The sequence below is a fragment of the Dendrobates tinctorius genome, unplaced genomic scaffold (genome assembly GCF_039654945.1).
Source record: "Dendrobates tinctorius isolate UK_male_01 unplaced genomic scaffold, ASM3965494v1 ptg000332l, whole genome shotgun sequence".
NCBI classification, from domain to species: domain Eukaryota; kingdom Metazoa; phylum Chordata; class Amphibia; order Anura; family Dendrobatidae; genus Dendrobates; species Dendrobates tinctorius.
The window spans coordinates 1,632,976-1,648,128 of NW_027361998.1; the positions used below are offsets into that span (position 1 = coordinate 1,632,976).

Sequence of the window (15,153 nt, forward strand, 5' to 3'; positions counted from 1 at the left end):
CAACACAGTTTTTCTCCACAAAGATAATCCAAACGCACAGACGCTCGCTGTGTATATTTGCGGGCACCCCCCGCCAGGACAATGGGAATTCCCGGACCCTGGTAAATTGCCTCGGGTCGAACCACACGGGGGTCAGCGATAGTCTAGAATGCCCCCGTGTCTCTAAATCCTGACACTTTGTATCCATCAATTACTACATCCTGCAGGTGGCGTTGCCGTTGCTCTGAGTTGCTAAAGGACAGAGGCCGGAGTCCGAATACTCCAGGAGGGGTATCTATGGTGCCGTGGTCGGTGGTCCACTCTGGTGGGGGTGGTGGTAGCTCTTCCTCAGGCGTGGTGGAGTGCACAAGATGCACTGGACGAGGTGGGGCTCCCTCCGAATCCTGGAGGGACAGCCAGACTGCAAATGTCCAGGTTGCCCACACCCATAACACCTCCTCTCTGTGATACCCCCAGGTCATGGTCGGAGCTGTTGGGGTCTAGGATTGTGAGGAGTGATTGTCATCAGCTTGTGACTAGGTGGAAGGGCAGATATAACTGGAGAGGGACGGGACGCGGGAGCAGGCCGTGGTTCATTGTCCAGAAGTCTCCTCCATTGCGGCCGGATAGTAAGGGCTTCATCGGCCAGGGCTGCAGCTCTATCCACGGTACACGGCGTGCCCTCCCGGGCCCATTCCCGAACCTCTGCAGGGCACTTGGCAAGAAATTGTTCTATAAGGAACGCCTGTATAACATCTTCCACAGTAAAGGCGTTTTCTGCTTCCAGCCATCTCCGACATGCCTGGGACATCTTATGTGCATACATCCTAAACGATCCCCCCGTGGTGCATGGGAGGTCTCGGAACTTGGCCCTATATGAGTCTGGGGTGATAGCATGGTAATCCAGGATAGTCCGCTTTACAATGTTATAATCCCGATTCCGAGGTGCGTTAATGGTTCGTTAAGCCTCCGCCATGCTACCGTTCAGGAGTCCCACTAACAAACGCATCCAGCTAGAGTGGGGCATCTACATCACAGCACACTGCTGCTCAAAGTCTTTGAAGAACCCCTCCACATCTCCGGAAGCCTCATCAAATGGCTTAAACTCTGTCCGGGTGATCCGTACAGGCTCCCGGATTGTTGGGGTTACACTCCACAATGCGTTACTCCCTCTTTCAAGCTCCATTGCTTCTTGTCTCCGCTGTGCCCGGCGGGCAGCCTCCTCCTTGTACTCCTGAGAGACGCCGGGGCCCAGAACCGCCATCTCTTCTTCGTACCACACCAACCACTGGCTTTTCTGGATGGGGATCCCTGTCTCCAGTGCTCGCCCTTCAGACATCTGGGAGGAGGTGGCCAGGCTAGCGCCCACCAGTAGATCGATTTAAGGCCTCTTTAGTCAGTCCCTGGTAGTTCAGGCCCAGGTCTCTGGCTGTCTCCTGTAAACTGGATACAGCCCAATTTCTGTTCTCACTCTGTGGGTGGTTCTCCATTGGGTTACGCTCTGTTGATCCCACCGCGGCCACCAGTTGTCACGGGGTCCTTCTCCGATACCACACAATCAACAGAGCGAGGGAAGGGTGAGCAATCCAAGACCTTTATTACAGGCAAAATTAGAAGGTCCATAAACAATCCACCACACTGAGGATACAATAGTCCAGAACAAGAATGTAGTCCAGTAACAGGATAAAATGTCCAGGGAGACGAGATTCCAAAACTTTCACCAGAGGATAAAAATGGGTCCTTCTCTCTGAAGTGCAGTCTTTACACGATCAACTCCAAACAGGAACTGACTTGCCCAGCTCCTGTTCTCCTCACCCCCTTCCTTGTGTCCAGGGGTAGTCAAACAGGTTGGGGCGGTTTCCAGGCCTCCCAGAGGAGAACAAAGGAGCCTTGGGGATTAATGCACTACAGGGGGTCATCAAGAGACAGACACAGTCAGGCTGCAGACCCACAGGGCATCAAGAAAAACACTATGAAAACAAGTGAAATAGAAATATACACAAAATGACATCCACATAGCATATCATACCATCACACCATTGGTCGCAATTTTTCTGAATTGTAAAAAGTTATCAAAATGTTAAAGAATAAAACCAACCCGTTATACTCCCCTCACCGCTCAGCTCTCCGGACCCTCCGCTCCTCATCATGACCCTTCTGGTCTTCATCGCATCTTTTGATCACCGACAGTCCCCAGGCCTATCACGCTGGGCCGGAGCACTTGGGTTTGATAGGCCTGGGAGTGTTCGCGCGTGCACCCGCAAAGATCATGGCGCATACCATGACGGCGTAATATTTTGCCTGATTGACATTGTTCACTGAGTAATAAAACTCTTGATTCTCCAGGGCTATCGATTATGGCGATACCAAACTTGTACAGTTTTTTTTCTTTTATATTTAGCTGCCTTTAAAAAAAAATCAAATGTGCTTTTTTTTTTACGTTTCTTAATTTTTTTTCTATTTTCGTCTTGGGGAGGTGAAAGTCATGTTTAAAGGCCTGTCTATTGTTCTTTCCGAGTATTACAACCTTTAATGCTTTCGTAGAACTGGTATCGGTCCACAGTATGGCCACTGTATGGCGGTAATATTGTGCTACATTTCGCCAAGCCTTGATTTGCTGCATACCTGTATGTTGCCCATGACACCGGTAGACTCCATCCTGCTGGCAACGTTCACCGTGTTCCCCCAGATGTCGTAGTGTGGTTTACGAGCGCCGATGACACCGGCCAGTACTCCCCCCTTATTGAGTCCTGAGGAAACAGAAGCAGGTTACCGAGCAATACTGATGACAGGTCTCGGCATCTTCATAGGGAGGGAGGCGGCGGGTTACTTGGAAGCACTTTTTCAACAGGCTTGTGGATTTTAGGCGACAGTTCTCCCATCTGAGGCTTGCTATTTCCAAACTTGGCCAAACTCCATTAAAAAAAAAAATAAACTGTAAAATTAGCCGTATGGAGGGGCTCACTGACCATCAACATATGGTGCTGTCATGGGACACTTATATCTACAATGCAGACAAATCATCTTATTACAGCAGCTCCGTGTACACAGCGTGATGATATCATGACTATAGGGCAGCACTTACCTATCCGCAGCATGAAGTTATTAAACGACTGGTAGTTGATGTTCATTAATGTCACCTTCATTGCCAGAGCAAAGTCAGCGAGATCAGCAAGATGCTGCCAACGTTCCTTATCCGAGATCTCTTCTTTCTGTGCATCACAAATAATCCATAGGGCAGTATTATAGTAGTTATATTCTTGTAAATAGGGGGCAGTATTATAGTAGTTATATTCTTGTACATAGGGGCAGTATTATAGTAGTTATATTCTTGTACATAGGGGCAGTATTATAGTAGTTATATTCTTGTACATAGGGGCAGTATTATAGTAGTTATATTCTTGTAAATAGGGGGCAGTATTATAGTAGTTATATTCTTGTACATAGGGGCAGTATTATAGTAGTTATATTCTTGTACATAGGAGCGGTATTATAGTAGTTATATTCTTGTACATAGGGGCAGTATTATAGTAGTTATATTCTTGTACATAGGGGCAGTATTATAGTAGTTATATTCTTGTAAATAGGGGGCAGTATTATAGTAGTTATATTCTTGTACATAGGAGCAGTATTATAGTAGTTATATTCTTGTACATAGGGGCAGTATTATAGTAGTTATATTCTTGTAAATAGGGGGCAGTATTATAGTAGTTATATTCTTGTACATAGGGGCAGTATTATAGTAGTTATATTCTTGTACATAGGGGGCAGTATTATAGTAGTTATATTCTTGTACATAGGGAGCAGTATTATAGTAGTTATATTCTTGTACATAGGGGCAGTATTATAGTAGTTATATTCTTGTACATAGCAGCAATATTATAGTAGTTATATTATTGTACATAGGGGGCAGTATTATAGTAGTTATATTCTTGTACATAGGAGCAGTATTATAGTAGTTATATTCTTATACATAGGAGCAGTATTATAGTAGTTATATTCTTATACATAGGAGCAGTATTATAGTAGTTATATTCTTGTACATAGGGGGCAGTATTATAGTAGTTATATTCTTGTACATAGGGGCAGTATTATAGTAGTTATATTCTTGTACATAGGAGCAGTATTATAGTAGTTATATTCTTGTACATAGGGACAGTATTATAGTAGTTATATTCTTGTACATAGGTGCAGTATTATAGTAGTTATATTTTTGTACATACAGTACGAGGCAGTATAATAGTAGCTATATTCTTGTACACAGGGGCAGTATTATAGTAGTTATATTCTTATACATAGGAGTAGTATTATAGTAGTTATATTCTTGTACATAGGGGCAGTATTATAGTAGTTATATTCTTGTACATAGGGGCAGTATTATAGTAGTTATATTCTTGTACATAGGGGCAGTGTTATAGTAGTTATATTCTTGTACATAGGGGGCAGTATTATAGTAGTTATATTCTTGCACATAGGAGCAGTATTATAGTAGTTATATTCTTGTACATAGGAGCAGTATTATAGTAGTTATATTCTTGTACATAGGGGGAGTATTATAGTAGTTATATTCTTGCACATAGGGGCAGTATTATAGTAGTTATATTCTTGTACATAGGGGGCAGTATTATAGTAGTTATATTCTTGTACATAGGGAGCAGTATTATAGTAGTTATATTCCTGTACATAGGGGCAATTTTTATTGTAAAAACCAAACAAATACAAATAACATTCCTCCAATAATACAAAACTGAATTCACTAGGATTGTACATACATTCATTACATATCCAGTTTATACATCAAATTAACTTTGAGTCCATACTCCTAGTTTGAGGAGAGAAAAAAAAAAAAACCACTTTGCAAACAGAGCTCATCATGTTCCTACCCAGTGACTCATCCTTCTCTATCGTAACATTTCCTAATTTCTCCTAATGATTTTCCCTATCTGAGTTTGGACATTATCTGGTTGACAGCGTCACAGATCTGAGTCGGAGTTATTCTGTTCACCACCGATCTCCATCTCAGACTCTACCCGAGTGCCCTCAGGTAAGGGCTTCCGCTTTGGCGGAGGACAGTCCTCTACGTCCCTATCACACTCTGCGTCAATTCTCTTAAGGTCATCTTCAAAATCGCCGTCAGACTCAGACAGAACATCAAACCTGTTAGATACGACCATTACACCTGCAGAACTCTGGAATTTCTTCCCGGCTCCTTGGCCAGTGTCACACCCCTCAGGTTTACGGGAGGTCTTGTCCTTTTTCTTCCTTTTCTGATTATTGCTATACTCTTCAGACACAGATGGTAGCACTGAAGTAATGCCTTCCTGTGACCGCTGCCCCTGAGGTACAACCTCCATACTCCCCTGTTCTCTCTCTGAACCCTGCTGCTCTGGTGTTAGCTGAGTAGACCCCTGGTGGACCTCTGGTCTGGTCAGTATTTCCCCTGACAGTAAAGCTGCCTCCTCCAGAATCTCTGCCCCTGCCACCAAGTCCTCGTCAGGAAAGTCCTTACAGATATTGTGCCAGGCGTCTGGACAGTCCCTGTGAGGGTGACCTATCTTCCCACAGAGGTTGCACCTGATGTTCTGGCAGTCTGCAGCTAGATGGCCGACCTCCCCACACAGGCTGCACTTCACCACAGTACAGGTATTTGCCAGGTGACCTGCCTTGCCACATTTAAAGCACTTACGAGGCTGCCCAGGATAGAAACACACACCCCTCTCCCTCCCAATAAAGAAGGAGTTGGGTAAATGGGCAGTGATGTTATTGCACTGGAGCAGCTTCACCAAAACCGGCCACCCTCCCGTCCAGATCCCATCACTGTCTCTGCTTTTGGTGAGGTCAGAGTCCTGGTCACAATGCCTCCGGAGCCACACCACAATGTCCTGCGGGGGAACAGACTCATTCCAGAAGATGACACTTACGGTGACAGTATCTGGCTTAGAGATAGGAATAAAACTGAACTTACTCCAGCCCTCCGAGTCTCTAAACTTGGGGAAACTAGACCAGAATCTGTCCAGGTCAGACATGAGCTTAAAGCTGACATCATAGCCCTGCCTGTCTGGAAGATTAATCACTGCCAGGATGCTGACTGGCACAAACCCCATCTGGTGGCACAAGAGCTCCCTGATGACAAACCTCCTGTCTGGCAGGTCCTCCTTGGCACCTCTGTGCCGGAAACGCACAACGTTTCTCCGTTTAAACGCCTGGCCTGTATAGTTGATACCAGAGGTAAAGGACGGAGCACCACGACTCCAGGCATTACTGGGGGGACCGTGCGGGGTCACATTGGGTTGACTGATGGGGTGAAGGTCTGCAGCAGGAGGGGCAGCCATACCTTGTGTGCTTGAAATTAAAGGTGGGAAATCACAGACATTATCATGCACATTGTTATCATCAGCATCAATGTCATTATCAGACTGTGCAGCGTCCACCAAAGATACTGTGCTCCCCCAAGCCCCCAGCCCCCCAGATACAGTGCAGTTATCCCCAGCATCAGAGCCCTGCTGGGCACCATCAGTAATGACCGGCACATGTCCACTGCCCAACTGTTGTGCTTGGCATTCTGAGACTTGTAGTCCCTCTGCTGGAAAGTGCAGTCCATGCTGCTGCTTGGAATCTGCTGCAGGCTGCTGTGCTGGGCATTCTGAGACTTGTGGTACACCTGCTGGAATCTGCATAACATGCTGCTGCTTGGGGTCTGCCGCAGGCTGCTGCGGCTGCAGTATTTGACCCTTTTGGAAGCAGAAACTTGCAGGCTGCAGCACTGGCCGCACCGGCTTCTGGGGCTCACCTGGGACAATGTCTGAGCTGGAACCTGCAGAGTCCTGCTTGTGTGACATAAACAGTTCCTGGTTCCTATAAGTCTCTGCCAGGGGCCCCATCTTCTCTAGGACACAGTCCATGTCCGTCACCACTTTTGCCAGCTGTATACCAAGCATGTTCAGAGTCAGATCACAAAAGGTGTGATCCCCACCAGGATTAGCAGCCTTTACCTTATAGCCCATTTCTATTTGCTTCTGCAGCAAGTCTTTGTGCTGCTGTAACTCACCGAGCCTCTTGACCAGTCCTGGGATCTCCTCTGCGACCTGAAGCTCACGTGCACATGGCGTCTCCTCCTGGGATCCTGCTTTCAGCAATGTCCCTGGATGTTTGAAACCAGACGTCTCCTTAACTTTCACCACCGCTGGTTTCGTGGCTCCAGGCTCCACAGCACTTTTACTGCTGCCACCTGACTGCGACCTTGTGCGCCCAGAGCTCGCCATGCTGGCCACCACATGCTTCTGCTGCAGGTTCTCCTGGAGCGTCTGTCTCTCCAGTGAGGTTCTCCTCTGTCTGCTGGGAGTCAGCTGCACACCTGAAGATGGTGATGGCACCTCCTGAGCTGCAGGCTGCTTTCCTCCATTCAGCTTCTCACCAGTAGATTTCTTTTGGATTTCTCCTAGTTGTCCTTCACTCTGCTTGCCTTGGCTGGCCGACTGCTTAACTGGAACTTTCTTACCACAGCCATGGCTTTTCCTTGTTCCGTTACTTTTTGCACTTTCACAGCTTCATCTTTCTTGCTGCTGCTGCTGCTACTACTTCCATTCTGAGCTTTCTTTCCCTCAGAAACAACTTTGGGACTTGCATCCGCCTTAGACACAACTTGAGCGTTACTTCCAAGTGTAGGCCTGGAAGCCTGGGCCTTGCTTGGGGAGTTACCCCGCCCAGGGTGGCCTCCCCCTGGGCTTGCTCCAGACATCAGGAGAGCTACAAACACACAACCTCACAGCTAGGAGGCAGTATTATAGTAGTTATATTCTTGTACATAGAGGCAGCATTATAGTAGTTATATTCTTGTACATAGGAGCAGTATTATAGTAGTTATATTCTTGTACATAGGAGCAGTACTATAGTAGCTATATTCTTGTACATGGGGCAGTATTATAGTAGTTATATTCTTGTATATAGGGGACAGTATTACAGTAGTTATATTCTTGTACATAGGAGCAGTATTATAGTAGTTATATTCTTGCACATAGGGGCAGTATTATAGTAATTATATTCTTGTATATAGGGGCAGTATTATAGTAGTTATATTCTTCTACATAGGAGCAGTATTATAGTAGTTATATTCTTGTACATAGGAACAGTATTACAGTAGTTATATTCTTGTACATAGGAGCAGTATTATAGTAGTTATATTCTTGTACATAGGAGTAGTATTATAGTAGTTATATTCCTATACATAGGGGGCAGTATTATAGTAGCTATATTCTTGTATATAGGAGGCAGTATTATAGTAGTTATATTCTTGTACATAGGGGCAGTATTATAGTAGTTATATTCTTGTACATAGGGGGCAGTATTATAGTAGTTATATTCTTGTACATAGAGGCAGTATTATAGTAGTTATATTCTTGTACATAGAGGCAGTATTATAGTAGTTATATTTTTGTACATAGTGACAGTATTATAGTAGTTATATTCTTGTACCTAGGAGCAGTATTATAGCAGTTATATTGTTGTACATAGGGGCAGTATTGTAGTAGTTATATTCTTGTACATAGGGGCAGTATTATAGTAGTTATATTCTTGTATTAGTATTATAGTAGTTATATTCTTGTACATAGGAGCAGTATTATAGTAGTTATATTCTTGTACATAGGGGCAGTATTATAGTAGTTATATTCTTGTTCATAGGGGCAGTATTATAGTAGTTATATTCTTGTACATAGGCAGCAGTATTATAGTAGTTATATTCTTGTATATAGGGGTAGTATTATATTAGTTATATTCTTGTACATAGGAGCAGTATTATAGTAGTTATATTCTTGTACATAGGAGCAGTATTATAGTAGTTATATTCTTGTACATAGGAGTAGTATTATAGTAGTTATATTCTTGTACATAGTAGTATTATAGTAGTTATATTCTTGTACATAGGAGCAGTATTATAGTAGTTATATTCTTGTACATAGGAGTAGTATTATAGTAGTTATATTCTTGCATATAGGGGCAGTATTATAGTAGTTATATTCTTGTACATAGGAGTAGTATTATAGTAGTTATATTCTTGTACATAAGGGCAGTATTATAGTAGTTATATTCTTGTACATAAGGTCAGTATTATAGTAGTTATATTCTTGTACATAGAGGCAGTATTATAGTAGTTATATTCTTGTATATAGGGGAAATATTATAGTAGTTATATTCTTGTATATAGGGGTAGTATTATAGTAGTTATATTCTTGTACATAGGAGCAGTTTTATAGTAGTTATATTCTTGTACATAGGAGTAGTATTATAGTAGATATATTCTTGTACATAGGAGCAGTATTATAGTAGTTATATTCTCGTACATAGGAGTAGTATTATAGTAGTTATATTCTTGCATATAGGGGCAGTATTATAGTAGTTATATTCTTGTACATAGGAGTAGTATTATGGTAGTTATATTCTTGCATATAGGGGCAGTATTATAGTAGTTATATTCTTGTATATAGGGGTAGTATTATAGTAGTTATATTCTTGTACATAGGAGCAGTATTATAGTAGTTATATTCTTGTTCATAGGAGCAGTATTATAGTAGTTATATTCTTGTTCATAGGAGCAGTATTATAGTAGTTATATTCTTGTACATAGGAGTAGTATTATAGTAGTTATATTCTTGTTCATAGGAGCAGTATTATAGTAGTTATATTCTTGTACATATGGGGCAGTATTATAGTAGTTATATTCTTGTACATAGGAGCAGTATTATAGTAATTATATTCTTGTACATAGGGGCAGTATTATAGTAGTTATATTCTTGTACATAGGAGTAGTAATATAGTAGTTATATTCTTGTGCATAGGAGCAGTATTATAGTAGTTATATTCTTGTAAATAAGGGCAGTATTATAGTAGTTATATTCTTGTACATAAGGGCAGTATTATAGTAGTTATATTCTTGTACATAGGGGCAGTATTATAGTAGTTATATTCTTGTATATAGGGGTAGTATTATAGTAGTTATATTCTTGTACATAGGAGCAGTATTATAGTAGTTATATTCTTGTACATAAGGGCAGTATTATAGTAGTTATATTCTTGTACATATGGGGCAGTATTATAGTAGTTATATTCTTGTACATAGGAGCAGTATTATAGTAGTTATATTCTTGTACATAGGGGCAGTATTATAGTAGTTATATTCTTGTTCATAGGGGCAGTATTATAGTAGTTATATTCTTGTACATAGGGAGCAGTATTATAGTAGTTATATTCTTGTACATAGGAGTAGTATTATAGTAGTTATATTCTTGTACATAGGAGCAGTATTATAGTAGTTATATTCTTGTACATAAGGGCAGTATTATAGTAGTTATATTCTTGTACATAGGGGCAGTATTATAGTAGTTATATTCTTGTATATAGGGGTAGTATTATAGTAGTTATATTCTTGTACATAGGAGCAGTATTATAGTAGTTATATTCTTGTACATAGGGGCAGTATTATAGTAGTTATATTCTTGTTCATAGGGGCAGTATTATAGTAGTTATATTCTTGTACATAGGGAGCAGTATTATAGTAGTTATATTCTTGTACATAGGAGTAGTATTATAGTAGTTATATTCTTGTTCATAGGAGCAGTATTATAGTAGTTATATTCTTGTACATAAGGGCAGTATTATAGTAGTTATATTCTTGTACATATGGGGCAGTATTATAGTAGTTATATTCTTGTACATAGGAGCAGTATTATAGTAATTATATTCTTGTACATAGGGGCAGTATTATAGTAGTTATATTCTTGTACATAGGAGTAGTAATATAGTAGTTATATTCTTGTGCATAGGAGCAGTATTATAGTAGTTATATTCTTGTAAATAAGGGCAGTATTATAGTAGTTATATTCTTGTACATAAGGGCAGTATTATAGTAGTTATATTCTTGTACATAGGGGCAGTATTATAGTAGTTATATTCTTGTATATAGGGGTAGTATTATAGTAGTTATATTCTTGTACATAGGAGCAGTATTATAGTAGTTATATTCTTGTACATAGGGGAAGTATTATAGTAGTTATATTCTTGTACATAAGGGCAGTATTATAGTAGTTATATTCTTGTACATAGAGGCAGTATTATAGTAGTTATATTCTTGTATATAGGGGCAATATTATAGTAGTTATATTCTTGTATATAGGGGCAGTATTATAGTAGTTATATTCTTGTACATAGGAGTAGTATTATAGTAGGTATATTCTTGTACATAGGAGCAGTATTATAGTAGTTATATTCTTGTACATAAGGGCAGTATTATAGTAGTTATATTCTTGTATATAGGGGTAGTATTATAGTAGTTATATTCTTGTACATAGGAGCAGTATTATAGTAGTTACAGTGGGGAAAAAAAGTATTTAGTCAGTCAGCAATAGTGCAAGTTCCACCACTTAAAAAGATGAGAGGCGTCTGTAATTTACATCATAGGTAGACCTCAACTATGGGAGACAAACTGAGAAAAAAAAATCCAGAAAATCACATTGTCTGGTTTTTTTTTCATTTTATTTGCATATTATGGTGTAAAATAAGTATTTGGTCAGAAACAAAATTTCATCTCAATACTTTGTGATATATCCTTTGTTGGCAATGACAGAGGTCAAACGTTTTCTGTAAGTCTTCACAAGGTTGCCACACACTGTTGTTGGTATGTTGGCCCATTCCTCCATGCAGATCTCCTCTAGAGCAGTGATGTTTTTGGCTTTTCGCTTGGCAACACGGACTTTCAACTCCCTCCAAAGGTTTTCTATAGGGTTGAGACCTGGAGACTGGCTAGGCCACTCCAGGACCTTGAAATGCTTCTTACGAAGCCACTCCTTCGTTGCCCTGGCGGTGTGCTTTGGATCATTGTCATGTTGAAAGACCCAGCCACGTTTCATCTTCAATGCCCTTGCTGATGGAAGGAGGTTTGCACTCAAAATCTCACGATACATGGCCCCATTCATTCTTTCATGTACCCGGATCAGTCGTCCTGGCCCCTTTGCAGAGAAACAGCCCCAAAGCATGATGTTTCCACCACCATGCTTTACAGTAGGTATGGTGTTTGATGGATGCAACTCAGTATTCTTTTTCCTCCAAACACGACAAGTTGTGTTTCTACCAAACAGTTCCAGTTTGGTTTCATCAGACCATAGGACATTCTCCCAAAACTCCTCTGGATCATCCAAATGCTCTCTAGCAAACTTCAGACGGGCCCGGACATGTACAGGCTTAAGCAGTGGGACACGTCTGGCACTGCAGGATCTGAGTCCATGGTGGCGTAGTGTGTTACTTATGGTAGGCCTTGTTACATTGGTCCCAGCTCTCTGCAGTTCATTCACTAGGTCCCCCCGCGTGGTTCTGGGATTTTTGCTCACCGTTCTTGTGATCATTCCGACCCACACGGGGTGGGATTTTGCGTGGAGCACCAGATCGAGGGAGATTATCAGTGGTTTTGTATGTCTTCCATTTTCTAATTATTGCTCCCACAGTTGATTTCTTCACTCCAAGCTGGTTGGCTATTGCAGATTCAGTCTTCCCAGCCTGGTGCAGGGCTACAATTTTGTTTCTGGTGTCCTTTGACAGCTCTTTGGTCTTCACCATAGTGGAGTTTGGAGTCAGACTGTTTGAGGGTGTGCACAGGTGTCTTTTTATACTGATAACAAGTTTAAACAGGTGCAATTACTACAGGTAATAAGTGGAGGAAAGAGGAGACTCTTAAAGAAGAAGTTACAGGTCTGTGAGAGCCAGAAATCTTGTTTGCTTGTTTCTGACCAAATACTTATTTTCCACCATAATATGCAAATAAAATGAAAAAAAAACAGACAATGTGATTTTCTGGATTTTTTTTTCTCAGTTTGTCTCCCATAGTTGAGGTCTACCTATGATGTAAATTACAGACGCCTCTCATCTTTTTAAGTGGTGGAACTTGCACTATTGCTGACTGACTAAATACTTTTTTTCCCCACTGTATATTCTTGTACATAGTAGTATTATAGTAGTTATATTCTTGTACATAGTAGTATTATAGTAGTTATATTCTTGTACATAGGAGCAGTATTATAGTAGTTATATTCTTGTACATAGGAGTAGTATTATAGTAGTTATATTCTTGCATATAGGGGCAGTATTATAGTAGTTATATTCTTGTACATAGGAGTAGTATTATGGTAGTTATATTCTTGTATATAGGGGTAGTATTATAGTAGTTATATTCTTGTACATAGGAGCAGTATTATAGTAGTTATATTCTTGTACATAGGAGCAGTATTATAGTAGTTATATTCTTGTACATAGGAGTAGTATTATAGTAGTTATATTCTTGCATATAGGAGCAGTATTATAGTAATTATATTCTTGTACATAGGAGTAGTATTATGGTAGTTATATTCTTGCATATAGGGGCAGTATTATAGTAGTTATATTCTTGTATATAGGGGTAGTATTATAGTAGTTATATTCTTGTACATAGGAGCAGTATTATAGTAGTTATATTCTTGTACATAGGAGTAGTATTATAGTAGTTATATTCTTGCATATAGGGGCAGTATTATAGTAGTTATATTCTTGTACATAGGAGTAGTATTATGGTAGTTATATTCTTGTATATAGGGGTAGTATTATAGTAGTTATATTCTTGTACATAGGAGCAGTATTATAGTAGTTATATTCTTGTACATAGGAGCAGTATTATAGTAGTTATATTCTTGTACATAGGAGTAGTATTATAGTAGTTATATTCTTGCATATAGGAGCAGTATTATAGTAATTATATTCTTGTACATAGGAGTAGTATTATGGTAGTTATATTCTTGCATATAGGGGCAGTATTATAGTAGTTATATTCTTGTATATAGGGGTAGTATTATAGTAGTTATATTCTTGTACATAGGGGCAGTATTATAGTAGTTATATTCTTGTACATAGGGGCAGTATTATAGTAGTTATATTCTTGTACATAGGGGCAGTGTTATAGTAGTTATATTCTTGTACATAGGGGGCAGTATTATAGTAGTTATATTCTTGCACATAGGAGCAGTATTATAGTAGTTATATTCTTGTACATAGGAGCAGTATTATAGTAGTTATATTCTTGTACATAGGGGGCAGTATTATAGTAGTTATATTCTTGTACATAGGGAGCAGTATTATAGTAGTTATATTCCTGTACATAGGGGCAATTTTTATTGTAAAAACCAAACAAATACAAATAACATTCCTCCAATAATACAAAACTGAATTCACTAGGATTGTACATACATTCATTACATATCCAGTTTATACATATCAAATTAACTTTGAGTCCATACTCCTAGTTTGAGGAGAGAAAAAAAAAAAAACCACTTTGAAAACAGAGCTCATCATATTCCTACCCAGTGACTCATCCTTCTCTATCTTAACATTTCCTAATTTCTCCTAATGATTTTCCCTATCTGAGTTTGGACATTATCTGGTTCACAGAGTCACAGATCTGAGTCGGAGTTATTCTGTTCACCACCGGTCTCCATCTCAGACTCTACCCGAGTGCCCTCAGGTAAGGGCTTCCGCTTTGGCGGAGGACAGTCCTCTACGTCCCTATCACACTCTGCGTCAATTCTCTTAAGGTCATCTTCAAAATCGCCGTCAGACTCAGACAGAACATCAAACCTGTTAGATACGACCATTACACCTGCAGAACTCTGGAATTTCTTCCCGGCTCCTTGGCCAGTGTCACACTCCTCAGGTTTACGGGAGGCCTTGTCCTTTTTCTTCCTTTTCTGATTATTGCTATACTCTTCAGACACAGATGGTAGCACTGAAGTAATGCCTTCCTGTGACCGCTGCCCCTGAGGTACAACCTCCATACTCCCCTGTTCTCTCTCTGAACCCTGCTGCTCTGGTGTTAGCTGAGTAGACCCCTGGTGGACCTCTGGTCTGGTCAGTATTTCCCCTGACAGTAAAGCTGCCTCCTCCAGAATCTCTGCCCCTGCCACCAAGTCCTCGTCAGGAAAGTCCTTACAGATATTGTGCCAGGCGTCTGGACAGTCCCTGTGAGGGTGACCGATCTTCCCACAGAGGTTGCACCTGATGTTCTGGCAGTCTGCAGCTAGATGGCCGACCTCCCCACACAGGCTGCACTTCACCACAGTACAGGTATTTGCCAGGTGACCTGCCTTGCCACATTTAAAGCACTTA

General features: G+C 40.6%; 1 protein-coding gene across 1 annotated transcript in view; it reads right to left on the minus strand.

Annotated features, from left to right (window-relative positions):
* The window catches only part of ADCY3 (adenylate cyclase 3), a 288,173-nt gene that overhangs the window by 26,170 nt on the left and 246,850 nt on the right, over positions 1 to 15,153 (minus strand). Inside the window, exons 18-19 of the mRNA XM_073561916.1 lie at positions 3,065 to 3,191; positions 2,605 to 2,729 (exon numbers count right to left, since the gene is read on the minus strand). Of these exons, the coding sequence (XP_073418017.1) occupies positions 2,605 to 2,729; positions 3,065 to 3,191 (252 nt within the window). The remainder of the gene's footprint in view (positions 1 to 2,604; positions 2,730 to 3,064; positions 3,192 to 15,153) is intronic.